Source organism: Oryx dammah, unplaced genomic scaffold (genome assembly GCF_014754425.2).
Source record: "Oryx dammah isolate SB20612 unplaced genomic scaffold, SCBI_Odam_1.1 HiC_scaffold_8, whole genome shotgun sequence".
Taxonomy (NCBI): Eukaryota; Metazoa; Chordata; class Mammalia; order Artiodactyla; family Bovidae; genus Oryx; species Oryx dammah.
In genome coordinates this window covers 20409875-20437652 of record NW_024070192.1, presented here as the reverse complement: position 1 = coordinate 20437652, position 27778 = coordinate 20409875, and the positions used below count along the sequence as shown (strand labels likewise).

Genomic DNA, 27778 nt, shown 5'->3' with positions numbered 1-27778 from the left:
TTTTATTTTCTTTGCTTTGGTCTATACAAAAAAAAACCAATAACCAAAAACATAAAGCGATCATAATAAAACTCTGCTGGGACCTCCCCCAGCCCCCAACACCCATGTGCAGGAGGTGGTGGTGGGGAGTTTGAAATAGGAAGAGGAAGAGAAAGCCCCTCACCGCACACCAGAGGGGTCAGCCAAGAGCACTTCTCGGGGGTCAGCTAGGGTAGTTGTGTGGGCGGGAGGAGGGTTCCAGGGCGCTGTCCCCAAGCTCCCCTAGGAGGGGCCAAAGCCAACTGAGTGTCCTGGAGTGGGGACAATCTCTCCGTGTCTCCACCCCATCTTTCCAGAGGATCCCTGAACTTTCCAAGACAAGCTTTGGATTCTGGGCCTTTTGGCCTTGAACCTGGGGCCTGGAGACCCCAGGGGCTCAGCACAGTTGGAGTTCAGTGACCAAATCAGAAGCCAGAGCTGTGGGGCCCAAGCCCCCGGAGACGGGCACCCTGGGAGGAGGGGGGAGCTTCGGTTGGGGGGGACAAGGTGGGTGCCTCGAGTCTTAAGTTTTAGTGCCAGGGCCTCAGGGGTGGGAATGGGGTATCAGGCCCTGGACCCACGGCCCAGAACAGAAAAGCAGGAGCAGATCACTATCCCAAGAAAGACCCCACAGAGGACCTCTGGAGGCACGGGGCTCGGCAGGAAGTTGCAGCCCTGCTGCCCAGGTTCAGGCACTTGGCTATCTGGCCCCATCACCTGCACGGAGAACCTCTCAGATGGGGAACTGCACCTGGGGGGGCGGGGGGGGGCAGACATAGACACAGGGGTTAGGCCAGGTCCACGGCCCCTGGGAGCTCATGCCACTCCTGTGTCACCCGCCCGCCATCCACAGAAGGGGCAGGAACTCGCTGCCCAGAGCAAAGATAATAGAACAAGGCAGGCAAGGCATGCCTTCCCTGGGGCAGCTCAGCACCCAGAGGCCCCACGCTTGCTACCCCCTAAAGGAGCCAGGGTTTCAGGGAAAGCCTGAGAGGCCTCCCATGAGAAGGAGGTCCTAAGGGAAGGGAAGCCCAAGTCTCAGCAGCCCACAGGGGGAGAGAGAGCTGCAAAGCAGGGGGAGGGGGCGCCATACTAGGGTCCAGGCAGCTAGGCCAGCATGTGGTCTGCAGCTGGGTAGGGGGGCCTGAGGCCGTCGCTGTAGGTGTCAATGGGATAGTCCCCATCCACGTCCATGCGCATCTCCAGCGCGTCCATGGGCACGTCGCTCGAGTACATGGGGCGGTAGGTGGCGTCCATGTCTGGCAAGGAGAAGGGTCTCAGGCTATTCTGCGAGGGTCTGGACAGCCCTCAGCCACACCTTCCGCCCCTTCTTGCCCCAGTGGGCCGGACCCCCCCACCCCCACTGAGGGACCTGGCCTTCAAGTCAGGGACCTGGCCAGGAGTTGGTGTGAACGCTATGGTGACTGTCACTGGTCCTTTGGCCCAGTGAACAAAAAGCTGCTCCCTCGCTCACACACACCCACACAGGAAGCCCCTGTGCCCCAGCACTCCAGGGTCCTGAGCAACTCTGTACCCACTTACCATCAGCATAGGGTTCATTCATGGGGATCATGCTCTGGGCCTGAGGATGGAGACAGAGAGAAACATTAGGGGAACGGAGGAAACACAGGCTCTGGACTGGGGCAGGGGAGGTGGGGAGAGAAGAGCAGCAAGAGATGTTTCTCTAGAGGAGCCAAGGAGGTCTCCCCTGGTGGTCCAGTGGCTAAGACACTTACAATGCAAGGGGCACAGGTTTGATCCCTGGTCAGGGAACTAAGACCCCACATGCTGCGCAACCAAAAAACAACAGTTAAAGGGGGGCCAAAGGAAAAGCAAAGACCCCTTGGAGGCACCTACAGCATTAGAGCAGCCCTGGGGAGGGGAGTGTTGGGGAGAGGACTAGAGAACGGGTGTCAGGAGCGGGCCCCACACAGGATCAGGGCAGCCGTCAGCCTGTAGCAGCACCTTTGTGCAAGTTAGGGAAAGGCACTCCTGCCCCAATGTTTTATATCAGTTGGAACATAAAATTGCCATTTTGTAGGTCAAAAACAGTAGATGGTCCAACCTATTACTTTCATCTGCTGGGAACTGTCATAAATGATTCAATTATAAAATTAAAATCTATTGGGAATTCCCTGGCAATCCAGTGGTTAGGACTCTGCATTTCCACTGCAGGGGGCCCAGGTTCAAACCCTGATCAGGGAACTAAGGTCCCCCATTCGGCATATTAAAAAAAAAAAATTAAAATCTATGAGGCTGACAAGATGGTAACACCCCACACACACCCCTGACAAAGTGCTGTCCTTGTACAGTACGCAACTTGCACAGCCAGACACTGCGACCCAGCCCAGGATACTCACAGCCTCCCAGGCGGCAGGGTCGTGCTTGAAGAGGGAGTTAGTGAGCTCCACAGACACCCGTTTGCGGTAATCTGGGTTCTTGTCCTCGGAGATGCGGAACAAGACGGCAGCGGCGTAGGTGGCTGAGCAGGGAAAAGGACAGGCCAGGCGGCTCAGGTGCTTGCCTCCACCTCTCCCAGCCTCCCTCCTCACCCTCCTCGCCCCCTTGCGCCTAGCCCAGCCCCTCACCGGTGCCCTCATTGCGCGAGTGCAGTAGCTCCATGAGTGGGGCCGATGCGCCCTCCGCATCAATGGCGTCCGCCGCCTCCTTGTCCTGGGCCAGCTCGCACAGCACCCCGGCGGCCACGCGCTGGATGTTCTCCACCGAGGAGTAGAGGAGCTGGGGAGAGGGGCGCAGGGTGGGCGTTAGACGAGCCAGCAACACACTTCACCACCCTGCCAATCTCCGCCTCCCATTTTCGGATATAACTCAAGCCCATAGTAAAAAGTGTGAAAAGTCTAAGTAAAATCTAAAGAAAGGAAACGCAGGGAATTCCCTGGTGATCCAGTGGTTAAGACTCTGTTTTCAGTACCGGGGCGTGGGTGCAATCCCTCCTTGGGGAACTAAGATTCTATAAGCCTTGAGGTAAGGCCAAAAGATTTTTTTTTAATTCTTTTAATTAAAAACCGCCACAACCCCCTACCCAGACACAGCTTCTTTCCATTGGTTTTTCATCATAGTCATAAACACATATTTGATTCTTTTTTTTAAGACTTTTTTTGATGTGGACCATTTTTTCTTTAATTTGTTACAATATTGTTTCTGGTTTATGTTCTGTTGTGTTTTGTTTTGTTTGACCTCCGGGCGTGTGGAATCTTAGCTCCTCAACCAGGGATCAAACCTGTACCCCCTGCGCTGGAAGGCGAAGTTTTGACCAATGGACCACCAGAGAAGTCCTGTTTTTTAATCAGACTGTGTAGCATAAAGCATTTTCCCATATTATTCAGTAAGTTTTCCTTAAAAAAAATCTATGAGTTCAGGGACTTCCCCAGTGGCCCAGTGGCTAAGACTCTGCTATACCACTGCAGGGGGCCTGGGTTTGATCCCTGTTCAGGGAACTAACTGCCAGCCTGAGAAGGAACATGGCTAAAAAACAAAAAAAATTATGAGTTCATACTGGTACTCAAGAGAGAAGGAGAATGCTACAAAGCAAAACAACAATGGAAATTAAAAAACCTCATCCATCACAAGTGGAAGTAGCTACCAGCACAAGTTCCTTTACACTGAACATTAATAAGTAAAGGGAAAAAATTCAAAAACTGAAAATTCTTCAACACCATTGTCTATGTCCACGTGATATAATGGACCATTCTTTTTTTTAACCATTCTCTTATCACTGGACAGTCAGTTAATTTTCAATTATTGTTAGTGCAATTGTCAGCTGCACATATACATTTATGCCACATTTTAAATTACATTATTTCATAGAGAGTCCCAGACCTGATCAAAAAATACCAATATTTTCAAGGCTGTCACAAAGTTGCTTCCTGGAGAGGTTTTATCACCTTAGCTTCCCACCAGCAGGGTATAAGACTGCCCATTTTATCGCATCTTCACCAGCACAAAGCACTCCCATTTTTTTTTCTTTGCCAATTTGATAGTGGAAAACGGGCTCTTCCTGTGGGATAAGCTTCATTTCTTTTAAACGCCTGGGGTTGATAGAGCACTGTTTGTTTATGAACCACCTGGGAATTACATGTGCCTCTCTGTAGATAACTACTGAGGTTTAGTATTAATGAGCCTTTTATATGAAAGATATTAAACTCTTATCTGTTGCGAGGCTTGCAAATATTTTTTCAGTTTGCTGTTTACTTTTCAATTATTTTAGGCTATTTCTGACATTAAAACCTTAATGTTGTTTCTGACATTAAGAATACTTGCTGTTTTCCTTTGTGGACTCTTCCTTTACCTCTGAGCTTGGAAAGCCTTTCCCATGCTGGAGTTTGCTAAGTGATCATGTCTGGTGTGGCCACTTTTCTCCAAATGCTTCCAAAGACCTCTTGATTCTTGGCCCAGACTGCCTCAAACATTCCCATTTCAACAGTGGGGAAAAGCAGGCGTTGGGGGAAACCTCTCCTGCCCACCTGCCCTAGACTCACCTGCACAAACAGGGGGATGGTGTTCAGTCGGAAGATCTCCATGCGGTTCATGGGATCCCGGGCGAGGATGTGCAGGGCTCCAGTGCAGCCTTCCACAATCTCCTCCATCCTCACGCCATCCTGCACGACAGGAGCCACTGGGGTATAGCAACAGTGAGCCTAGGGAGTGGTCACCCCCTGCCAGGACCCTGGCAGACCTCACTGGTCCTTGGAGTTGGCCTCAGTCACAACTTGCCCCCCTAGTCACGCACTCATGTGCGCACACATCCACACAGAAGGCAGCCAGACTCTCAGGGCGGGCGGTCACAGGCCCCAGCAGCTCACTTACCGTGTAGGGCTGCTGTGTACCAGCAGCCACATGGCGCTGGGCATCCTGGTGGGCCTTGACCAGCAGTTGGACAAGGCGGGGGATGACCGCTGCCTCCTGCAGTGGGGCATGGTTGGCTGGGCACAGGGCCAAATTCCTGATCAGGCCAATGGTTGCCTGGCAAGAAAAAGGGCACCCGTCAAGGGCATTTCGTGGACATCTGGAGGATCCCACTTCTCCAGCATCATCGCCTCCTTCCCCCTCATCTCTTCTCCCCGAGGCCAGCCGTGGATGTGCTGAAATTCCTCCAGAGAATGACGCTTCTCCCAGCCCATGCCCCTTATTCCATACGATCTGTTGGTCCTCATGTCAGACTCTAATAACCCTTGCTAAAATGATACTCCATTCCAGAATATTCCACCAGTCCCCATGCCTTGACCCTCACCCCTGTTCCCTCTCTCTTAACGCTCCCTCACGGACAATATAGTCTTGCTTTTCTGATGGTTCCAAAACTCTGATTATCAGGGAGTCCTCGCTAGGGTTGACCCGAAAGCCTCCTGCATTGGTGACACTCACAATGTAATCCAGCTGAAGCAGTGGGATCTGGAACAAGGTCTCTGCCCCAGGCTCCTACCCTGCCAGCTGGCTCCGGTGTGCTCTGCCAAGACCCCGTCTATAGTCGCTCCCTCACTCTCTGGCACCAAGTGTCACACACCTATAGCTCTGCCCTGGCTCACCCTCCCCTCCCCTGTCTGTGACACGGAACTGACACATCTGTCCTCTTCCCAGGCAGCCTCCAGGTTCCCTGGCTCCCGGTGGCAGACCCCAAGTGTCCCCAGAACCCTCTCCACCTTTTGTCTCTTTAGCATCCTTCTTGAGTTTGAGCAGGAAACATGATACCTGACACCCTTCCAACCACGCATGGCCAAAGGAACAAGTTCCTGAGTATGGGCTGAAGTGGTCTCACTTTCTGATCACTGCCAGCCCTTCAGGGCTTCTCCACATCTCCGGGGCTAGAATGCATGGATGAGGGTGACCTCACCCATCCGTTCATATGAGGACAACTTTGAGCATCCAGACCCTCCAGCATAACGACTGTACCCCGTGGACCACCAAAATCACCTGGGGGCTCGTTAGAAATGCAGAGTCTCAGGCCCACCCCAGGCCTACCGAATCTGAGCCTGCAGTGGAATTGAGACTGCCCAGGGAGGTCCTGTGCGCCTTCAACTCTGAAGCTCTATTCTAGCTGATGGCTGAGCTACAAGCTAGGATTCTGGGTCTCGGGAGCAGAGCCACCGTGGACTGTGGAGGCTCTAATCCTGTCTTCGGGGCTCTTCCCCTCGCCTGGCCCCACTGGGCAGCGGGCGGTACCTTAACCAGTGGCCACTGGTTGGGCTGGTTGAGCAGCTTGACGATGGCCGGGATGCCATAGTTGAGACGCACGGAGTTCTGGGCCATCTCGGCCTCGGGGTGGCGGCTGGTGAGGTGGCGCAGGGCGCAGACGGCGGGCTCCGCGATGTCGTCCTTGTCGCCCGCACGCAGGATGGCGTGGATGAGCGCCTCCACACCACTGTTCTGCGTCACCAGCGTCTTGTTCTTGCTGTTGTTGCACGTCAGGTTGGACAGAGTGCCCGTGGCACAAGTGAGGACGTTGACGTCGTCCACGCTCAGCTGGTTCACCAGAATCTTCAGCACGCTCTCCAGGCCCTCCTGGGGTTGGGGAAAGCAGTGGAGAGTGAGGGAAAACCCCAAGCACGGGGCTTCCAAGTATGTCCAGGGGAGCGAGATGGCCTCAGTGGGGGTCTCCAGCCCACTCAGTACAGACTCCCTGGGCCGTGAGAATCTTCAGTCCCACAATCCTGCCGACACCCCGTTAGACAGCAGTTCTACCCATGGAGGATCTGGGACTGAGAGAGGTTGAGGGCCTGGCTCACAGACTCACAGCTCATGGGCCAGATCTGAACCCAAGCCTATCTCTAAGCCCCATGCTCTCTTCTCCAGCCCCTCCGACTCCTCCTCTGGGTCCTCAGACCCAACAGGACTCGACTCAGGCCGAGCGAGACCCCTGGGCCAGAATAAAGTTGTTGAGCCACGCTTCAGTGGCCCACTTGAACCACTTTTATATGCTTCTTCCCTTTCTGAGCCTTTGCTGCTGCACACTCAGTGGTCCCCAAGCCAAATCTGCCTTCAGGAAACATCCCTAAGCGAGAAACCTCATTTCTCCCAGGGAGAGCCACGTGGGCCTTGTGGCAGAATATAAAACCCCAGGCGCTGGGGACAGACAGTCCTGAGTTCAAATCCCAACTCTGTTGTCTATTAGCCATGACCAAGGCCATTTCTTAACTCCCTGAGCCTGTTTCTTTCTTTTCTTTCTATGAAAAATTTCTTTTTTTAAAAATTTTTATTTTTTCTTGGAGTACAGTTGAAAATGTTCTTTTTTTAATTTTTATCTTATATTGGATATAGTTGAAAATTTTTTAATATTTTTATTTTATACTGGAGTATAGTTGATCAACAATGTTGTGTTAGTTTCAGTTGTACAGCAAAGTGATTCAGTTATATATACATGTATCTATTATTTTTCAAATTCTTTTCCCATTTAAGTCATTACAGAGTACTGAGCAGAGTTCCCTGTGCTATACAGTAGGTCCTTGTTGGTTATCTATTTTAAATATATCAGTGTGCACATGTCAATCCCAAACTCCCAATCTATCCCTGCTCCTCAATCTTCACCCTAGTAACTATAAATTCATTCTCTAAGTTTGTGAGTCTGTTTCTGTTTTACAAATTAGTTCGTTTGTGTCATTTTTTTGAGTCTGCATGTAAGTAATGTCATATGATATTTGTCCTTCTCTGTCCAACTTACTTCACTTAGTATAATAACCTCTAGGTCAATCCATGTTGCTGCAAATGGCATTATTTCATTCTTTTTAATGACTGAGTAATATTCCACTGTATATATGTACCACTTGAGCCTTTGTTTCTTCAGCTAACAACGAGCCCGCACTCTACCTCCAGGTACTGAAAGGGGTAAAGAAGCCAGTGTCCCAGGTGCTTAACTGAGCCTAGAATGTGGGGGGTACTCAATAAGCAGCCTATTGATGTAATTCTTAGCAGTGACAGACAGGTCTAAAGGAGGAACCAGAAGACTTGTCCTGAAACTGCATTTTTCCTTAAGTTGCTTTTAACCACCAGGGCCCCCAAGCCATCACCTGCACACTACTGCTCCCTGCCCAACATTTAGCGCATAATAGCTCCTCTGGTACTAACTGAACCCCAGCTTGGAACCATCAGCCCCTTTCCTCTAGTTCTCTTCCGAAACCCCTCAGAGGGATTAGAGCCTTTAGCTAAAGGGATGAAGGGCACTTCCAGCCTCAGCCACAGTGGAGCAAGATTTAGAGGCCTCAGGCTCCTAAGGTCAGACTCCCAGACAGGAGGCTGGATGCAGTAAGACAGCTGAGGAGGACACAGGCCTGATCACCTCCCTCACCTGCTTGGTGGCCACATCCGAGAGGTTGCGCAGGGTCCACAGGCAGTTCTGCACGAGGCGGGGGCTGTTGCTCGTCAGGTGCTTGCCCAGGGCCTGCATCCCACCTGGGGTAGGAGATGAGCACATGTCAGCCCCAGGGGAGCACAGCGGACTGAGCCTGGTGGCCGGTCAGGGGCCCCGCTCCCAGCCACCTGGCAACGTGGGCCATCCTCATGGGCTGCAGTACTCACCAGCCTCCACAATGGCAGGCTTGTTGCTGGGACACACGGACAGCACTTTGAGCACGCGGCTGGTGGTCCAGAGCAGCTTCTCATAACTGTAGTTGCGCATGATCTGGACGAGGGCCTGGGGTCCTCCATTGGCCAGGATGATGAGCTGTGGGGGGAGGGGGGATATGAGTGTGAAACACATAGGGTCTCTGGCAAGGAACAAGGAAAGAAGAGAGGGTAGGTGACAGAGCCGTTATTACTGAGCTTCATCCAAAACCTGAATAGCTTTTGGTAAGCCAAATATTGAAAAAAATGATAATACACAATGCTGGCAAGGATGAGGTGAGACTACTAACATACATTGCTGCTGATGGCATTGTAAAGAAGGGAATCCTTTTGGAAAGTACCTGGAACTTTTTGTAAAAGCTTAGAAATATTAAAAATCCTTAACCTTCCTGATGAAAAAAATTCCTACTTTTTGGGAAAAGCTGTGTCTTGAATATGTTCATTAAAGCATTGTTCATAAAAATTGAAGATCGGGAGCACCTAAATGCCCTTCCTCAGGATAAAGTCTGGAGTCTCCATTTAATGAAATGTTATTTGCTCTTATAAAGGGTGGTTTTGAGGACAGAGTAGCAAAAAACAATAATAATAATTTTAATATCATACATTAGTAGAAAACATGCCAAGTTGTAAATTGTTATGACTACAACTGTATAAAAAATGCCCACAGGAAAGCACTGGAGGAAGCACATGGTTGTGTGAGGATCATTTTTTCTTTCCCTTGTCCTCAAATATTCAGTAGTATGATGAAACATGACATCAGAATTTACATATATACATTTAACCTAAAAAGAGTCAGGAAGCAGTGACCCGAAGCTGCAGTTGGATGGAGGGGGATGGCGTGGGGGATGCAGGTCTTGGTTGGGGGCGGCAAGCACTGGGGGAAGCACATGGTTGCGTGAGGACGATAGGGCTCAGCCCACCTTGCTCTCCTGGTTGCCATAGGCCAGGAGCTGCAGGCAGTCGGTGGTGATGGCCAGGAACTTGGGGTTGTTCTTGTTGAGCAGGGGCACCATCTTCTGCAGCCCGTCTGCCAGGCGCACTGCCATCTTGGCACCCTCCTGGTAGAGCAGCAGGTTGTGCAGCGTGGTGATGGCATAGAACAAGACCGACTCCACAGGGGAGCTGGGATGGGGGTAGAGGGTTCATGTGAGTCAGGTTCCAGGTAAATGTGGGTCACCTCCTGCAGGAAGCCTTCCCCAACACTGATACCTCTATGGAAATAGCTCTTTACTAAAATTTCATTGTCCCTTGAGTCCAGTCTCATTTCTATGAACAGAACACGCAGCACCTCTCCTCTCTCCACTGAGACCATGACTCCTCTTGCTCTGGACTCCCAGCTCGGTGCTAAGCATACCTGTCCCTACTGAGTTGGTCCCCTGGACACCTGAGTAACTGCCATGTGGAAGGCATCATGCTAGAAAGGCCTGCAAGGAACTCAGAGAGGAGTAAGATCAGTATCTCCGCCCTTAAGGAACTCACAGCTAGGTATGGGGATCAGGAAAAAGGCCGCTCAACATTGCAAGGCAGGGAAAGATAAAGGTGGCAGGGGATTCTGCACAGGCTGTTCCCTCTGCCTGGAATACTCTTCCCATCATCTACACCAGTCGAAGTCCTCTCCTCTGTCAACCCCCTGCCATCAGAGTGCACAGCTGCTTGGAGCTCCACTGACCAATCTTGCGTACACCTTTGCCCTCATCTACACTGTATCCTGATAAATGACCTGAGAGTTACCTGCCTGTCTCCCCTGCTAGGCTGTGGGCAGCTGAGCATCAGGACTGAGCCCGGTTCTGCCCCTGGCACAGTAGGTACCCAATAAATCTATGGAAGACCGGGGAAGTCCAAGGGAGGGGACGCCCCCGGCTCCTGCAGGGAGTAGGGGTGGGTACCTGAGCATGCGGACCAGGGCAGGGATGCCGCCCGACTTGAAGATGGCAAGCAGCCCCTCGCGGTGGTGGGAGAGGTTGTGCAGGATGCTGGTGGTGCAGCGGGCCGTGTCCAGGTCACTGGTGTTCTGCATGGTGCGCACGACGGCCGCCACCAGCTGGGGCGAGCCCATCAGCGCCCGCCGAGACGCCTCCTTCTTCGACAGCTGGTTCACGATCATGGCCGCCTTGGTCACCACCACCTTGAGGGGTAAGGAGGAGGAGGGGAGGGAGTGAGCAGACGGGCCGAGATGGCTGCCACTGTGAGAGGAAGGGCCAGGAGACACCTCCACAAAGCCCAGACAGACCCGGGTCAGACTTCCCACTGATGAGGCTTTGGGTCAATGATCTCTCTCCACCCGGGCAGGGCCCTCTCCTGCAGACCCCTGACTCTCCCCTCCCTGTCCTGCCTCCACCCTGGCCAGGCCCTCACAGACCGGGTCCTCATCATTGAGCAGCTTGGTGAGCTCAGGCAGGGCCCGGGTGGCCAGCTCAGCGTCGTCCTGGTAGTTGATGAGATGCACGATAGCCGACTTGAGGAGTTGGGATGGCTCGGCCAGCCGCTGCAGGTTGGTGGTCTGCCCCTCCACCTGCGTGGCCAGCAGCAGCGAGCTGTCCTCTCCTGTCACACCGGGACACATGGCCTCCCGCACCCGCTTGGCTCTGGCGGTCGTGGACATCTGGTACTCCAGGTCACCTGGGGGCCAGCAGAGAGGGACGGAGTTGCAGGAAGCTGGCAGGGGGACACTGGGGAGCAGGCATCCCATCTGGGCTCTCTGGGCTGACTTCCAGTCCACCTCTCGCAGTTCTGCCTTTAACCAGTGACCTTGAGGAGGTCATCATCAGCTCAGGTCATCAGCGATAAAATGGGGCACCTCCTGTTCTGTTCATCACAGGGAATTCTTATGAGAATTAAATGACATAATAGGTGTGAATTGTTCTTAAAAGAAAGGATGTATGTGCCTGGCACATATCACTAAAAATAAGGTCAGAGTTTATTATTATTAAAAGGAATAGTTAACATTTTTTGAGTTCAGGCATACCTAAAAGATATTATGGTTATATAATGTATAATATATAAAAGATACGTAGTTCCCTACCACTACAATAAAGAAGTGAATATTGCAATAAAGTGAGTCATGAATTTTTTGGTTGCCTACTGCATATAAAACTTAAGTTTACACTATTTGTAGTATCTTGTGTGCGACAGCATTGTGTCCAACAAATGTACATATCTTAATTTTAAAATATTTTATTGCCAAAAAATGATGACCATCATCTGAGTCTTCAACAAGTCATAGCAGCATTATCAAAGATCACTGATCACAGATTACCATCACAAAGAGAATCATCATGAAAATGTTTGAAATATTGCAAGAATTACTAAAACGTGATACAGAGACATGAAGTAAGCAAATGCTGCTGGGAAAATGGCGCATATAGACTTGATCCATGCAATTATCACAAATCTTCAATTTGTAAAAAAAAAAAAAAAAATGTGTGCCTATACTATTTTAAAGGTCTTTTGGCCATGCTGCACAGCATGTGGGATCTCAGTTCCCCAATCAGGGATCGAACCCACGTAGCCTGCATTGGCAGTACAGAGCCTTAACCGCTGGACGACCAGGGAAGCCCTATGCCTATACTTACTATGTGCCCAGCAGTGAATTAAGCGCTGTCCTTATATTTTTCTCATTTAATCTTACAACCTTACAAGGCAAGGACTATTATTATCTCCACTTTACAGATGGGAAAACTGAGACACAGAGAGGTTATAAGAACCTGAGGTGGGACCCGAACCCAGACAGACAGCCTGACTCCAGAACCCAACCCTGACTCTATGCCCCTCCCTTAACAATCGGGTAGGGGTAGGATGATACAACCTCTGTCTCTTTCCAACCCTGAAATCTCGTGATTCTAATTACACCCTCAACCTCCCCAAAGGAGGCAATTCTCCCATTATATGGTCAGCTAAATAGAGGCCCAGGGGCTTCCCTGGTGGCTCAGTGGTAAAGAATCTGCCTGTAACACAGGAGATACAGGAAGATCCCCTGCAGAAGGGCACGACAACCCACTCCAGTATTCTTGCCTGAAGAATTCCATGACCAGAGGACCCTGGAGGGCTATGGTCCATGGGGGTCACAAAGAGTCGGGCGTGACTGAAGTGACTCAGCAGCAGTAGCAAATAGAGGCCCAGAGGGTCACCCAATAGAATACAATGGATGACAGGGCAAGTTGGGACTGTGGGATTCACAAAACAGGAGAAGGGCTCTCAGTTCAGTCCAGGTTCCACCCCCTGGTAAGTCTGGAAGTCCCAGAGACAGGTACCCCAGTTTTCCAGGCAGCCCTGCCCTGGTGAGTGTCCCAAAGCCCAGAGGAGAGGGAGACAGAGGTTCCCCACTCCCATTAGTTGAGAAGGAGGGGACATCCACATGCCTTTCCCGCCTGGATACTGCACTTTAGCAACCAACGCAATGCCTGGCCCCGCCAAGCCGAGAGGCCTCTGCGTGCTGGCAGGAGGAGTTCCGCAGGGTGCAGAGGCTGAGCGCTGCAGTGCCCCGGGCTGCCACCACCTATCCTCCACCCTCCCCAGCTCCCAGGGCTCACCGTACTGCCCCATTCAGGGCCCTAGAGCCATCTGTGGGCTACAGATGGGAATGGACCCTCCTTTCCCCCAGAGAGGCAGGGCACCCTGGGCTGGCAGGCATCCCCACCCTGACCAAGCCCCAGAACTGGGCTCTGCCCCCGCTGCGTACTTGAGCAAAAGGACTGTGTCTTCCCCGAGCCTCTGGGTTCCCTGAGGGTGAGGGCAAGGACCGTGCCTCTTCCATCAGACTGGCGTGCAGGGTCTATGCCTCTCCTTATTAGAGGTTCACGGGACAGGAATCTGCCTCCCCCCCAGGTGGAGGGGCGCTGTGAAGATGCTGTGCCTCCTCCCTCAGACTGATGAGTCTAAGCACCGGAGCTGGGCCTCCCTCCGAAGACGGGGAGCCTCCTGAGGTCTGCCTCCTTTGACCCTCACCTCCCTCCAGGAGCCAGCTGCTTTTCTGCTGGGATAGCCCCACAGAAGAGTCCCCAGGGGTCCTGACCTTGGCCCGGGGGCACCGACTGGGTGTAGGTGGTGGTCTTCTTGAGCGTGTACTGGCGCCCGCAGGCCTCGTCCTCCTCCATGAGGCCCTTGCTGCTGACCGAAGGCACACAGGTGTTGGCCCCCGAGTGGATGCCAGAGTCGTAGGTATATGTCTGCTGCCACTCGGTCACCTTGATGGGCTGTTCAATCAGGTTCATCACCTCCATGGTGGCTGCTGGGGACACAGAAGAGGGGCAGGAAATTAGCTGACCAGGCGGGACATCCCATCACCTGGCATGGCCCCCATCTCCAGCGTCTCCCCAGGCCCTACCCATCACCCCTTCCCCCAACCATGGCCCCAAGGGCCCCAGTGGGCTGTGGAGGAGGGTGGGAGGCAGAAGGGACCAAACCCAGGGAGGACTGCCCAGGGTGGGACAGCCGGTGTGAGTCCTCGGCTTGCATCTCTGACCTCCAGCCCAGGGTGGGATGAACCCCAGGGGACAGGTGCCTTAAAGGGCCAGGTGCTCCAACCCAGCCCTGGGTTTATTGCAGTGAAAAGGAACAAAGGAGAATGAGTTTTTCTCTTCTTTCCTGAGAACAAAGAACATCATAAAGAGAAGAGTGAGCAGGCCAGATTACCCCTAGTTTTCACTTTAACTGTTCCTTATCAGGGAAGGACAGGGAAGCCTGGGGTGCTGCCGTCCACGGGGTCACAAAGAGTCAGACACAACTTAGCGACTGAACAACAAACCTGTAGTCTAACTAAGTTTGCTTTTTTGCCCCCTAACTCCGCTTAAGCTCTATTTTGTGACTATCATCCTTTGATTTCATGCTAATTACATCCTGTATCTGGTGCTCACCTTCACAGCACTCTCTTTGCAGACCACCCCTGGTAGTTTTCTCTCTTTTTGCATTACAGAAAGAAGGCCACACTACAATACACAAAAGACAATGGGCTCAAGTGCTGGGCTTCGGGACTGGGACTGCCAGACCCAATTACCGGGCTACCTGATGCCAGCCTATGACTGCTTTTGAAACAATGCAAGAAGAGGCTGCAAAATGCTCATACATTTGTTTCTCATCACCTACCCCTGACTGCGAGCCTTCATTTTATATAACCTTTCAGATTCCTTATGGAAGAGGGGGAAACATTTCTTGAGGCACAAACCTACTGTGTTCTCCCCCTCTGCTGGCTGAGGATTAAAGCTACCTTTCTATTTCCTCTAAGCTCGATCCCTGTATTTTTAAATCAGGCTTCCCGGGTGGCTCAGAGGTTAAAGCGTCTGCCTGCAATGCGGGAGACCTGGGTCCGATCCCTGGGTCAGGAAGATCTCCTGGAGAAGGAAATGGCAACCCACTCCAGTGTTCTTGCCTGGAGAATCCCATGGACGGAAGAGCCTGATGGGCTACAGTCCACGGGGTCGCAAAGAGTCGGACACAACTGAGAGACTTCACTTTCACTTTCAGTGCGCAGAGAAAGCCAAGATTTTGGCAAACAGCCCCAAACCCCCAGGGCAAGAGACATCACTCAGAGCCTCCAGCAACTTCTAGGGTCCCGAAGGCCCACCCCCATCCACTGGGGCTCCTGGGAAGGGCTGCAAGGTGAGGCAACTACACCCCAGGTACTGGGTGGGAAACTGGGGAAGCGGGTGGGGCAGGGAAGCAGTCAGACAGGTTTCTCTGGGAGCCTCACAGACTCCAGAATCTTCTGCATATGGGGCAGGATCATGAGTGACCCCAGAGGCTCAGGCCTTAAGAACCCCATCTCTCTGGCACCTCAGCTCAGAAGCCTTCCCCAGAATTCTGAGTCCCACCAACCAGTTCAGACCTCAGTCACATACTCCTGGGCCATTCACCGCTCAGCTGAACCCCCATCCTCATCTGTAAAATGGGGCAGCACCACCTCCCACCACCAACCCAGCTGGGCACCTGGCCACACAGTAGGTGCTCAGTGTCAGTGGCCGTGGCTGGGTATCAGTATTCCTGCAGGGTGTGTTCTCTCCTCAAGGTGGAGCAGGCCTCAGGGGAGTCACTGCTACTATTCAGAGACTTGGGGACACTTGAGGGTTACGAATAGCTGGGCCTGACTCTGTACCAGCGAGGTGACTCCTACTTGGTCTGTCCAGCTCCCCTGTCTCGGGTGCTGACCTCCAGAGTCCAGCAGCCAGGAAGAGGGATGAGAGAAGCTGCGCCCCGGTGAGGGCCTACTTGGTGCCTTTCAAGACAGCCAACATCTTCACAAGTGGGTTTCAAAGCACATGCTCTGCTTCCCAATTTACAGATGGGGAAACTGAGGCTCCACCAGGTGAAGGGGCACAGCAGAGAAATGACAGCCGGGACCAGGCTTGGGCGTGAGTGACACCTGTCCGTGGTCTGTGCACACCCAGTGTGGCCTCAGATGGCAAGTAGACCTCAGGCTGGCCCACCCAGAGGGGAGGCAGCACCCAGCACCTCAAACCCGTTGTCCCATTGCGTTGGAGACTAGTTGGGGACGAGGCTGCAGTGGCTGGTAAGCCTGGCCCTTCGCCGGGAACAAAGGTCACCACAGATACGTCTTCCCGGACAGGCCCAGCGCCACCTCCCAGGAGGACGCCAGTGATCCTTCAGGTCTCCCTGCCTTTTATGGTGACCCCTCCGCTCCCCCGCCTGTAAGCACACCTGGAACAGGCAGAGGCAGGAGCCAGGCCCACTCCCGGGAGCCTCTTTCCTCTCTTCCCATCACCCCAAGTGACTCAGAGTTTCGGGCTGATAAACAGAAGCAGGCTCGGTGCTGCCAGATGTGCCCAGTTGCTCTCCAGGCCATGCAGCTATTTCAGGGGGAGCCCTCCCCCTCGCCCCTGCCCTAAGCACACGCTGCCCACCCAGCACTCCTGCCTTCCCTGGAAAGACAAGAACACAGGAGAACACAGAAAGCCTGTCTCCGAGCAGCCCCCAGGGAGAAAATTCAGGCAGGAAGCCTTGGACATCCGAGCCGGGAGAAGGAAGATGAAACTGCGTCAGTAAAGACAGCTGCATTAACCCTGTGAAGGCCACTTTGCCAGGCAGACAGCTGAGCTGCCATCTGGCCGCCGAGCCTCAGCCAGATTTGCTGAGGACAAACTGGACATCTCCCTGTGGCTGATTCATGTTGATGTAGGGTAGAAAGCAACACAATATTGTAAAGCAATTATCCTCCAATGGGAAAAACAACCAAAAATAAAAAAAAATTTCAAACTAGCACTCAGAGGCAGAAGGAAGGCCCTGCTGGGGCTGAGTTCCAGGCCTGCCCGCCATGGATGCTGAATGTTACCAAATGATCTTTCTACATCTCTTGAGATGATTGTATAATTTTTCTTGTTTATTCTATAGTGAGTTATTAAAAAAACAAAACTGGGTATCTCCAGCCCTATCAGTAAAAACAGCCCATCTGAGCCAGAAAATGCTGCTCCAAATAGAGACCATCACCTACCCCTGGTGCTTCTCAGCCAAGTGAGAGATGCGGGCCTTGGCCAGAAGCTAAGGAACAATCCACTCGCTGGCCCTAGATCCAAAGGGACCCTTGCGGTCAAGGCTAGCCGTAAGAGAGGTGTTTCCTAGCAGGCCCCTCAGCACCCCTACCAGCCCAAGCCTGGAGTTAAGAGAAGCTGAGGGCTGGACAACTGCCCAGAATGAGGTCAAAGGATCCACCATAGTGGAAGGATAGAGGCGGGGGTGTGTGTCTTAATTAGCAAATGAATCTCATGCTTCCTAGAAGCAACCCTGGTCAGCATTTGATTATTCCAGTTTCCAGATGAGGAAACAGGTACCACACTGAAAAATAGTGGTGCTCTGCTCAAGCCCAGGTCTGCCTCATTGCCAACCAACCTCTTCCCCTGGCTCCTAACAGGGCATCTGGGGGAAGAGGGGAAACCCTGGAATCAGGGAAAGAATGCCAGACACCTGCAGAGAGACCAGAGGCAGGGAGCTGAAGGGAGCATAGGTGGAGCCAAGCACTGGCTGCTCCAAAACCAGGAGTCACAGGTCTGATTGCTCTGCTGGCAACTTGCTGTGTGTCCTTGGGCAACACATTTCCCTCTCTGTGCTTAATCCACAGAAAGGGTGGCCCAGGTGATCTCAGAGAAACCTTGATATCTAAGATTCTAGGGATAAAAAGTCAGAGTTCCCATGACAGTCAAGAAAAGGCTGAAGGTGGGCAAGGTCAGAGGTAGAAAGCAGTTCAGAGAAGACACACCAGAACTCTTCATGAAGAAAGGATGCTGGAGGGAGCTCCTCTCGGCACAGGAAAGATCTAACTAAGACCTCAGGCAGGCCTGTCAAGCAACCCCACCTCTTCTCACCTACTCCCTAGGAGAACCAGGGGAATTCTCTCACAAGAAACCAAAATGCTGGTTTTGCAGTTTCCAGGGTGGAGGAGGCTGCACCCAGTTTGGTCTCATCCCTCTCTGCCCTGGAGCTGGAGACCCACAACAATGCCCCTGGTCAGAGCCAGGGTGGAAGGAGGCGAGACAGACGTGGGCCCTGCCCAGGCACCCTGGCCGGAGATGGGCAGAGCCAGACACAGGGCGGGGCTCCGAACTGAATGGGGGCACTTTGTTTAGCAGTGGTTCTATTGTTGGCGACACAGGAGGAAAAAGCCAGCTCAGAGATCACAGGATGGGATGGGGACCTCGCAAGGGGCAGGAAGAGAGAACAGGGGCTCTGGAGAGGGGGGGCAAGGGACCCTTCCCCCACTGGTCCACACTGGCCAGGAATCTGCAAGCAAGCAATGAGGATGCTTTGGGGCACACTCTGCCCTCCACTCCTGCTTCCTCCTCTGCATGGCCAACCCAGTGGGCTGTCACTGGGCACTCTAAATCCATGACTGTCCTGGCAGAGTGCAGCCCAGCTCTGAAATAAAAAAATAACTCCCAGGACTTCCCCAGGAGTTAGCACTCTGCGCTTCCACTGCAGGGGACACAGGTTCTATCCCTGGTTAGGGAACTAGATCCCATGTGCAGTGCAGGACGGCCAAAAATATTTAAAAATTAAAAATAAATTAAAAAACTCCCACCAGAGCTACAGGCTCCTTCCCTCGCCAGCTGGGCTGGGCGGCATGACACCAAGTTTCAATCAGACATCTGGAAATCAGAACAGGAATTGGTTGCCCGAGAGGTGTGCTGGGCCCTGGCTCAGAAGCACTGCAGCAGAGCAGGCAGGGCTTCCAGAAGGTCCTTGGGCCAGAGGTCAGACTCTGCAGATGCAGATCACGGGCTCAGGCAGTGACAGAGGAAAGGGACGGAGGACAGGGTGCAGTTGGGGGAAAGCTGCATCCAGCCCCACCTCACACTGGCCCTGTGCCCTTGGGCAAGTCATGTGATTTCCTGAAGCCTCATATTCCTCCTCTGTAAAGTAGAGACCGGGACTTCCCTGGCAGTCCAGAGGTTAGGAGTCCGCACTTCCACTGCAGGGGGATGGGTTCAATCCCTGGACAGGGAACTAAGATCCTACATGCTGAGCAACACAGCCAAAAATAAAGTGGAGACAATCGAGACACTGCTTTCTTCAGACCACTGTTAAGTTTTGTGGATGGTACACAACCATGACTGCAGAAGGCCTCTGTTGACAGGAAGAACCCAAGCAAGTGTCCTTCCATTAGGAAAGCAAAGAAGTTGCAGAGAAGGCCAGCAAAGATGGGCCCGGTAAGGTAGCTGGCAGCCAGCCTGCTTTTTAGGACCCAGTACCCCAGGGGCTTCCCAGGGGAGTGCTAGTGGTAAAGAACCTGTCTGCCAACGCAGAAGACACAGGTTCGATCCCTGGATCAGGAAGATCCCCTGCCGGAGGGCACGGCAACCAATCCAGTATTCTTGCCTGGAGAATCCCGTGGACAGAGGAGCCTGGTAGGCTACAGTCCATAGGGTCGCAGTTAGTCAGACACAACTAAAGCGACTTAGCATGCACGCACACCCAAGGTTAAGACCCAAGCTTCTCTTCCCTGACCTCTCAGATAAGGGCTAGCAGGGGAGTTGCCTCCTGGTCCTAGGCCAGAGGCCCTGGGGTTTGGGGGCGCAGGGTGTGGTTGGGAAGGATGAGTTATATCCAGGTCCTGGGAGGGGAAGGGGCAGAAACAGTGCTGCCCCTCTCCCCGGTCACATGTGCTGCGGTCTGCAGTCGGGGGCGGGCAGGCCGGTCACGCTTGGACATTCCCCACATAGCAGCCCCAGGGGAGAGGCTGGGCTCTGCAGGGTCACCAGCCCCCACCCTTCCTCACTGTCTCTGGCTCCAGCAGAGACTTGGCCGGTGAGCCCGAGCACAGTTGGAAACAGACTCTAGAAGTACAGAGACGTGACTACTTCCCTTGAGAGCCCTGTCTTCCCCTAGTCAGGCTGGGGCTTCCCAGAGAGGCCACTCCTCTCAGACTAGTGGCTCCAGGAGAAACACCCCCACCCGTGGACGAGATGTTCCTTGGCCAAAACTGTGGTCTCCCCCATCAGACTGGTCATTCCAAATGGGCAGAGACTGAAGTGGGCACCAGCCACGGCCAGGGCTCTTGGGACAGGAGAAGACACAGAAGCCCATCCTGAGCTTCCGGAGGAAAGCCCTCACTTCCGGTCTGGAGGACAGCCTGAGCAGCGGCCCAGGCCTGGCTGGGGGTGGAGGAGGTTCAGGTCAGGCCGACCCAGCTGCTGTTTATTTTCTTCCTTCTGGGCTCCTGCCCAAAGCAAACAAACCAGGGTGGGAAAATGAAGGGGACTTGAAGGAGAGGGAAATGCCCGGCCAGGTGGCTGGACCCTGGGAACCTCCGGGCTCCCCTGGAGAGGACTCCAGCTGGAGACCCATTCCCTGCTGGGGACCCTGGGTGGGCAAAAATCCCAAACCAGCAGAGACCCCAAACCAAGACTCCTGGGAATGGAAAAACGCTTTACCAGCCTCAGGAAACAACCGCTAAAGACTCACTAGTGTCAGCGACATATCTCAATACACAAGTGCCTGCTGTCCCCACCCAACCACCCAGGGGGGCCTGGAGAGCCCAATCCCAGCTTGTGTCCACTCCTCAGGCTGTGATTCCCCAGAGTTTTATTCTGCAGGGATTGCTGCCTGACCTCCTGGAAAAGCAAGAAAGATCCAACTGTTACTTCCCCGTTCAGCATTTGCTGGAGAAAACCAGGATTTGGATAAAGGTTTGGTTAAAATTTGTTATTGTATACACAGCATGAGATCATCCAAGAGCAAGGCTGAGAAACAGGAGCATGCTAAGAAAAGAGAAGGGAAGAAATGTTAGCAGTAGATGCCTCAAAGTATAGGATTATGGATGACTTTTTTTCTTCTCTCATAAACTTTCCTAAACTTTCCAACTATTTTGCAAAGTGAGCAGATATTACTTTTTCAATCAAGCGGGAGGGGGAGTCATAGTGAGTACAACCTCCGCTCACCCCCAAATAAGCAGTGTATTGACTGCTCTGCCCTGTCTCAATTGTCCTCCATGCCTGCCACTTGGCAGAGACAAGAATCTGCTGTCCCCACAGTGAGGAAAGATAGCTGACCTATTAACCTACACTCCGTAGGTCACAGAAAGCTGAGCTTCCTGCCCTGAGGGCCCCCAACAGCTGAGGTGCCAAGAGGCTGAGCAAAGGGGGAGTGGTCAGAGAGTTTTCTCTTTGGCCTGGCCAAAGAAGCTGCTGGAAATCAGGGCAGTCCATGCCTCCCAAGACCTCCACCAGATTCAACCCAGGAGGCAGGCCTCATGGTGTCCCTTGCAGAGACACAAACCCTGATGACTTGCCCCAGTCACACTGCTCTTTCTCTTCGCAGGGGTCAGTGGGTAAGTGGCTCAGGGCTCCCTGCCCCTCTCGGAGCCAAGTCTCTCCTCCCAAAAGACACAAGACTAAAAGTTTCCCAGCAGGGACCCACCAGACCTCGGACTTGCCCCCAAACAGTAGTGATTCCTGCCTGCTCTCTTGGGGTAGGCTGGCCCTCCCCAACTCACATGGATGGGGCCCTGCTTCATTTGCTTCAGAGAAGAGTCAATTCTGAGCCTCCATTGGCATCTCCCTCTTGCTTATCAACTCAAGACCTCATCTCTAACAGGTGGGAAGTCCTTCTTCCTGTCTAGCCTCCATTCCTTCCATAAGCATCCTGGGGACTTCCACGGTGGTGCAGTGGTTAAGACTCTGCCTTCCAATGCAGGGGGTGCGGGTTCAATCCCTGGTCAGGGAATTAAGACCCCCACGTGCCAAAAAGGTGAAAAAAATAAAAAGGAAGAAAAAGAAATAGACTTGGGGAGGGAGGTGGGAGGGATGTTCAAGTAGGAGGGGACATGAGTAAACCTATGGCTGATTCATGTTGGTGTTTGGTAAAAACAAATGCAATACTGTAAAGCAATTATCCTTCAATTAAAAATAAATAATTTTTTTAAAAGATTAAAAAAAAAAGAGTCCTGATCGCTTCTGTATTCTGGGTGGGAGGTGCGGGGGAGGTAAGGGTGGAAAACTGCAAGCCTGTCACCCTCTTTGTAGCAATCAGCCAGGACTGAGTTCATTCTATTTCCTCATCTGTCACATCAAGTCCCCTCAGTCTTCTCTTCTGCAGGATCAGTAATTCCCCATGCCTAGGGTCCCCTCCTGACCTCAAGTGATCTGGAAGCCCAAAGCTGACAGGCTCAGTACCCAGGCTGTACTGAAACAGATAGAGGCCCATTTCCCAGGTCCATCTGGGTGTCAGGTGGCCAGTTGGCAGACGTGCCAGAGCCAGGCGGGTCTGAGGACAGGGACACCAGCCCCTCCCTCCAGGACCAAGGCTCTACTGACCCCACCCCCATGACCAGAAAGGCCTTCTCAGCAGCAGAAAATCTACTCCCAGCCCCCAGGGATCCCAGCTCCAAAGCTGAGGACAGCCAACTTCCTGCCCAAGAGCAGCCTGGCAGCACTGACTGGTAGAGTCCAGTAGGACACCGGCCCAGTCCTAAATCTGACTCTCATTTCTCTCTACTCCCCAGGGAACAGCTCCCCCTACCCCACCTCATACCCACCCCCGACTTGCTTGGCACAGCCCCAGCCCCCAGCAAAGCAGACAACTCCCACTTCCTATACACGGACAAGCCCAGAAAAGTCCGTGGTTCTGCCCAGCTCAAGCCAGGAGGCAGCAGCAGCTTTGACCCCTGCCCTCCTCTCCCTGACACAACCTCCTCCACACATCCGCCACAGCCCCTGGCCTTTGGGAAACAGCCCCCTCCAGAAAACCAAGCCATGGAGCAGGGAGGTTTCAGAAGGCTGGAGGCTGGGACATGAGTCACCCCTGACAAACCTGCCCCCACCTTCACCACCCACACACACCATCCTGGGCCCTTTTGAACTCTCATCTCCCCAGACTCCCAAGCAGAAGCTCTTAAAAAAAGCAGTGGCAGAAAAATTCTTCCCAGAGCTTCAGTGGAGTGATATAGCAGGACGAGCTCTGGGCTTGGAGCCAAAGGACCCAAATGCCCGCTGTGGCCCTGCTCAGGTCTCGCTGTGCAATATTGGACAGTTACTTAACTCCCTTGAGTTGCGTTTCCATTTCCTCACCTGTAGAATGGTGAACGATGCTTGCCTAGAGGGATGACCGTAAGGATTAAATGAGAATAATTAATGAAAGTGCTTGGAACTTTAAGTAGTCCCTTGTCTTTTAAGTTACCAATTTTGCTCAGGAGATCACTGAGGTTCAGACAGGTGAAGTGACTACTCCAATGGGAAATGAGTGACAGAGCTGGGAACCAAACCTAGCTCAAACCAAGTCTAAATCCCTATGCTCAGAACTGCCCCACTGTAACATCTGTCCAAATAACAGCACTTCTGTACAGGAGTCAGCTGCCCCCGTCTCATTCTAAGGTGGCTCTTTTTCCCAAGCACTCCCAGGCCAGGGAGAGAACCCCCTCACCTGTACCTGCCTGATCGGTACCCTTTTATTCCCACACAATGCATTCTCAAAGCCTCATCCTTGGCAGCCCAGAGGTTCCAGAGGAAATAGGGTGTAACTGGGGTTCGGGGTGGGACTGGGAGAAAGGAGGGAGAGGGTTCCTGTCACTCTAGCTGAGGTCTGATCTAGCAAGAAGTGACCACTTGGATCCTACCTTTTCCCCCCTCTCCCTCCAGCTCAGTAAGTAGCTGGTTTGCTCCTCTTAGCAATACTTCCGCACCTCAATATTATCTTTTCATCGCAGCCACAAACCAGATTAGCTAAACTAATCATCTAACCAGTGTAATTACAATGCCTTCCCCTCCTCCACTTTGGCACAGAGAAGAGGGAAATCAGGTTATTTTGCCCAAACTCCTTGCCCTTGTGACACCCACTGGAGCAAAAGAGGCATGGGACCTCCCTGACCCAGGGCACTCCTGGGGGGCGGGGAGGGTTCTGACCTTCACCCCACTCTCCCATTTACCCTCACAGAAGAGTTGTAGGGTAGGAAGGGTCTTTCCAAGCAAATCAGAGCAAGCAACCCTGATCCCCCGAATCTTCCCTTTATCCCAGGACTGAAGGAGAACCTGGCTCTTACATTCCCCACTCTGTTCCCCCAAGGAGGCCAGGGAAAGGGCTCTCAGGAAACTGGAGGAGGGGGAAGACAGCGGCGGCGAAAGCAGCTCTGCCTGAAACCCTTCCTGCTGAAGCCTTCCTCCTTTCCCCTTCGAACTCTCTCAGGAAAGGGGGTGGGTGCAAAAACCTCCAGAAGGAATGTACCTTCGAAAACCTAGAAATGTAATGGAAATCCAGCCCTATCGCTCCGCTTTTCGGGCTCAGTCACCAGCCAGCTAAAAGACGTGGGGGATGGGACAGAAAAAAAAAAAGACCAGAGCAATCGCTCCCCCCACCCTCAGTCTGCTGGCCCGGCCCTGCCCCACCCCCATTCCTGGGGAGGGGGGCAGAGATCGGGAGCGAGCCTGTAGGGCAGGCCTCCTGCGAGGGGGTGTGGTGGTCCCCGGAGGCAGGAAGAGAAGGAAGAAGCTGTTTCCCCTTTGGCCCACCCACCGCCCCTCCTTACTCCGGGCCCCATCTCAGGCCCCAGGGGCCCAGCAAACAGGATGGAGGTGGGGGCAGGGTGGACGGGGTCACAGAGCAGGCACTAGCCCAGGTTCAGCCTGGCCGAATGGGGGAGGGGACTTTGCTCCGGGAAGGACCCCCTTAAGCCTGAGGGGAAGCCCCGGGCCAGGAGTCAGGCAAAGCTCCAGGGAAAGCTGCGGTGAATACTTCCTGAAAAGTTTGTTTGGGGTGATTTTTTCCTCCAAGAAGAGGACAGAGAGCAAGGGTAGTCCTGTTCCCATAACACTCTGGAAGCCTCAGCTGCGGTAACTGGGCGGGTGAATTCTCCAGGCGTGCACAACCCCTCCGCCCAGACCCCAGTTCTTGACGCGGGTGCCAGACACCGGCTGCACGGGGAAGCCGGGCCCAGCTCCAATCCCACTGCCATCCCATCCCGCCTCCGATGGCAGAGCTAGGAGCCCGGCACCCAGGAAGCGGAGCAGAGGGAGGCGCCGCAGGTACAGTCCCGACTGGGTTCGCAGAGCTGGAAGGCAGGGCCTCTGGACTCCCTGTGCTCACCTGCTTGGCAGGTGGGGCCCGCGTCGCTGGGAAAATGTGCGCTCAGCCCCCAGAGTTGGGCAAACCGGGCGCAGACAATAGGGCCCCACCCAGGCCTGGGGGAGTAGAGAGGGAGGGAAAGCGAGGATGACGCGTGAGGTGGGGTGAGGGTGGCCCCAAAGAGACCAGAGGCAGCAAGTTTCCCAAACAGTAAATTCCTGACTACAGAGTGAGCGCTGGGAAGCAGGCCGAGCAGGTGAAAGTCTCCCCCGCAAGAGGCAGGGCCAGAGTCAGGGACGCGGCGTCGAGAGAGCTCCGCGGGCCCCAGGGGAGGCGCGATCCAGAGGCACCTGCCCTGACCCCTCCCCGCCCTCTCTCAGAGCCCCCAGTAGCGCTCCGCCCGTACCTCGCGCCCGCTTGGTAGCAGCGCCCAGGACCCCAGCGCGCCCCCTGCCGCCAGTGCAGGGTGGCGCTCCCTGGCTCCGGCTCTTACCTGCCCGGAGACGACAGGGATCGGCCTCTCGGCCTCTCTCTACCCTTCCCTCGCCCCAGCTATACCTGCCCCCCGATCGTCCGCACCTGCGTTTGGAGCCTGGCCGGGCTGGGTAGGGGTCGGGCCGGGATGGGAGCCGGCGCGGGCTGCGAACTGAGATCGGCGCGCTCGGGCGGCGGCTGTTCCAGACTCTGGCCAAGGCAGCAACTCAGTAACCGAACAAAAGGCGAAGGGACCTGACAGCCAAGCCACGCCTCTCGCCCCTCGTAGCTCCGCCCCTAAGGGAGACGCCCACCCGCCGATGTGGGCTCACTGGCTGCCTCGCCAGACTGTCCCATCGAGGGGGAGGAGTCTCGCGTCTAGTCCCCTTTCACCGCCGCCTCTGTTTATCCGCTGACCATTGGCCTCAGGGACTGCCACTCGGCCCTAGGGACGGTCTCCAACTTGAGGTTCCATCCTAACTCCGCACCTATTGGCAGATTGAAGGTTACTTCCTCCTGATTGGGCAAGGAACTGTCAGTAAGACTAAGGAAAGAACCAATGGGAGGGATGGGGTGTGTCTTGCCCCACCCTACCTCCGAGCAGGTAAGGCTGATTACTCTCCCCTTCCCCCTACCTGTCCAACAGGTGAGTCAGGGTGCGCCATGGGAAAGGACAGACGCCTTCACTGGCCAGCCAACTCAGCGTCAGGCATGATGCTTCTTTGAGCTTATTCACCCTTGCCACAAAGTGGTAATAACATATTAATATAGCATTTCATAGGCTTTTTTCTGGGTTGGGATCTTTTTCTCCAAAGACGTGTGCTTATGAGATTCAGAATTAGAGAGCCTGGATTTGACTTCTGCTACTTAGTAGCTAGATGATCTTAAGCAAGTTACTTGTCTTTCACCCTGTTTCTCCACATCTGTAAAATGGGTACATCACCTCTCTCTCATGGGAGTGAAAGAAAGTTTGTGAAATCACTTGGACAACTGCTAAATCTTAGGATTAAATTAATTACATATATATTTAATTTTCATGACAATTCTGAAAATTTGTTAGGGCAACAAAATGACAATTTCAAAGATGAGGAAACTGCTTCAGAGAGATGACAAAACTAGAAAATGGCACATTCTAAACAAGAACCCATTTCTCTTCTAATTTCAAGGTCCACCAAAACACACGTTCTCTTGGTGGGATAATAGCATAGCCATAAAATGTCAAGCAGAGGGGAGGGGCTGAGGAAAAAGCAGAAGCAAATATTTTTGGGAGAGACAGAACAGCAATGATTTGTGATGAAGAGAAGGAAGTGGTCGGTTTGGAAGAAGTCAGGCAGCAGATCTAAAAGAGATCCGTACTGGCTTAAAGAAATGAAGCAGCAGGCCCCTCAGTGGTGGAAAAGTCTGGGTTAGTTATTGGAAAGAACTTTCCAATGAGCACATTGAGAAGACAAGGGTCTTTCCTTTCTGTGGTTGATAAAATGAATGCTTTGTTAACACAACTATTGAGCACCAACTGTGTGCTAGACACGGGGTTAGACTGCGGTGACATGGCAAATCAAAATGACCCCAACTCTCAAAGGACTTCCAGAGGGCCAAGTGTAAATAGGTCATGTTAACAACTCTGTGTCAGTGTTGGAGAGGAGATCATTCAGGAAAGGGTCTCCCCTCAAAAAACCTTTCCATGCCCAAAGCTAGCACACAGGATGGGCTGGATGAAGGTATCTTAGAGGCATCCTTGACCACTTTCCCCACCAGAGAAAGGAGTCATGGCAAACCAGTCCCACTTCTGAGGTTTGTGCCATCAAAGAAGTCTTCCTGGAATGGGCCAAGGAGACATCAACATCCCCAGCCAGTTGCCATCCACATGTCTGGGCCACTGCCCTGTCTGATGTTTCCTTTACTCCCCTTTTCCAGCTTACCTCAGCATCTTCCTGTCTACCTTCCCCCTGCCCCACCCACCTGCTTGCCACCCTGCCAAGCCATGCAGCTGGCCCCCAGCTTGGGAGAAAAAGAGCTCCCAATGCTAGGCTGCTGCCCCCCACCAGGGTTTCACTTCCTTCCTCTCCCACCTGCCATCTTTCCCTGCCCACTTCCCACACCCCACACAAAGGCAACACACAAACACACACACACGCACACGCACACTTCCCAGACCTAAGCCTGGCTTAACCCTTTCCTTTCTCTTGACTTCAGCATGTAGGCAGGGTAGGGTTCACTGAAT

At 53.3% G+C, this 27778-nt stretch overlaps 1 protein-coding gene across 2 annotated transcripts; it reads right to left on the bottom strand.

Moving 5' to 3' along the window:
* LOC120867078 (junction plakoglobin) lies at positions 1-25807 on the bottom strand. 2 transcript variants are annotated; one of them, XM_040245278.1, is made up of 15 exons: positions 25663-25807; positions 13601-13816; positions 10949-11208; positions 10476-10714; positions 9510-9711; positions 8545-8689; positions 8315-8418; positions 6196-6534; positions 4846-5001; positions 4518-4637; positions 2607-2757; positions 2379-2500; positions 1561-1600; positions 1112-1277; positions 1-769 (listed from the first exon to the last, which is right to left on the bottom strand). In XM_040245278.1, the coding sequence occupies exons 2-14, from the start codon at positions 13806-13808 to the stop codon at positions 1126-1128; spliced, it is 2238 nt and encodes a 745-aa protein (XP_040101212.1). In that variant the 5' UTR covers positions 13809-13816; positions 25663-25807; the 3' UTR covers positions 1-769; positions 1112-1125. The 2 variants fall into 2 exon arrangements, with proteins under 2 accessions (XP_040101212.1, XP_040101213.1); XM_040245279.1 differs by having other exon boundaries at positions 13601-13813; positions 25663-25795.
* Between the last annotated feature and the right edge of the window lie 1971 nt (positions 25808-27778).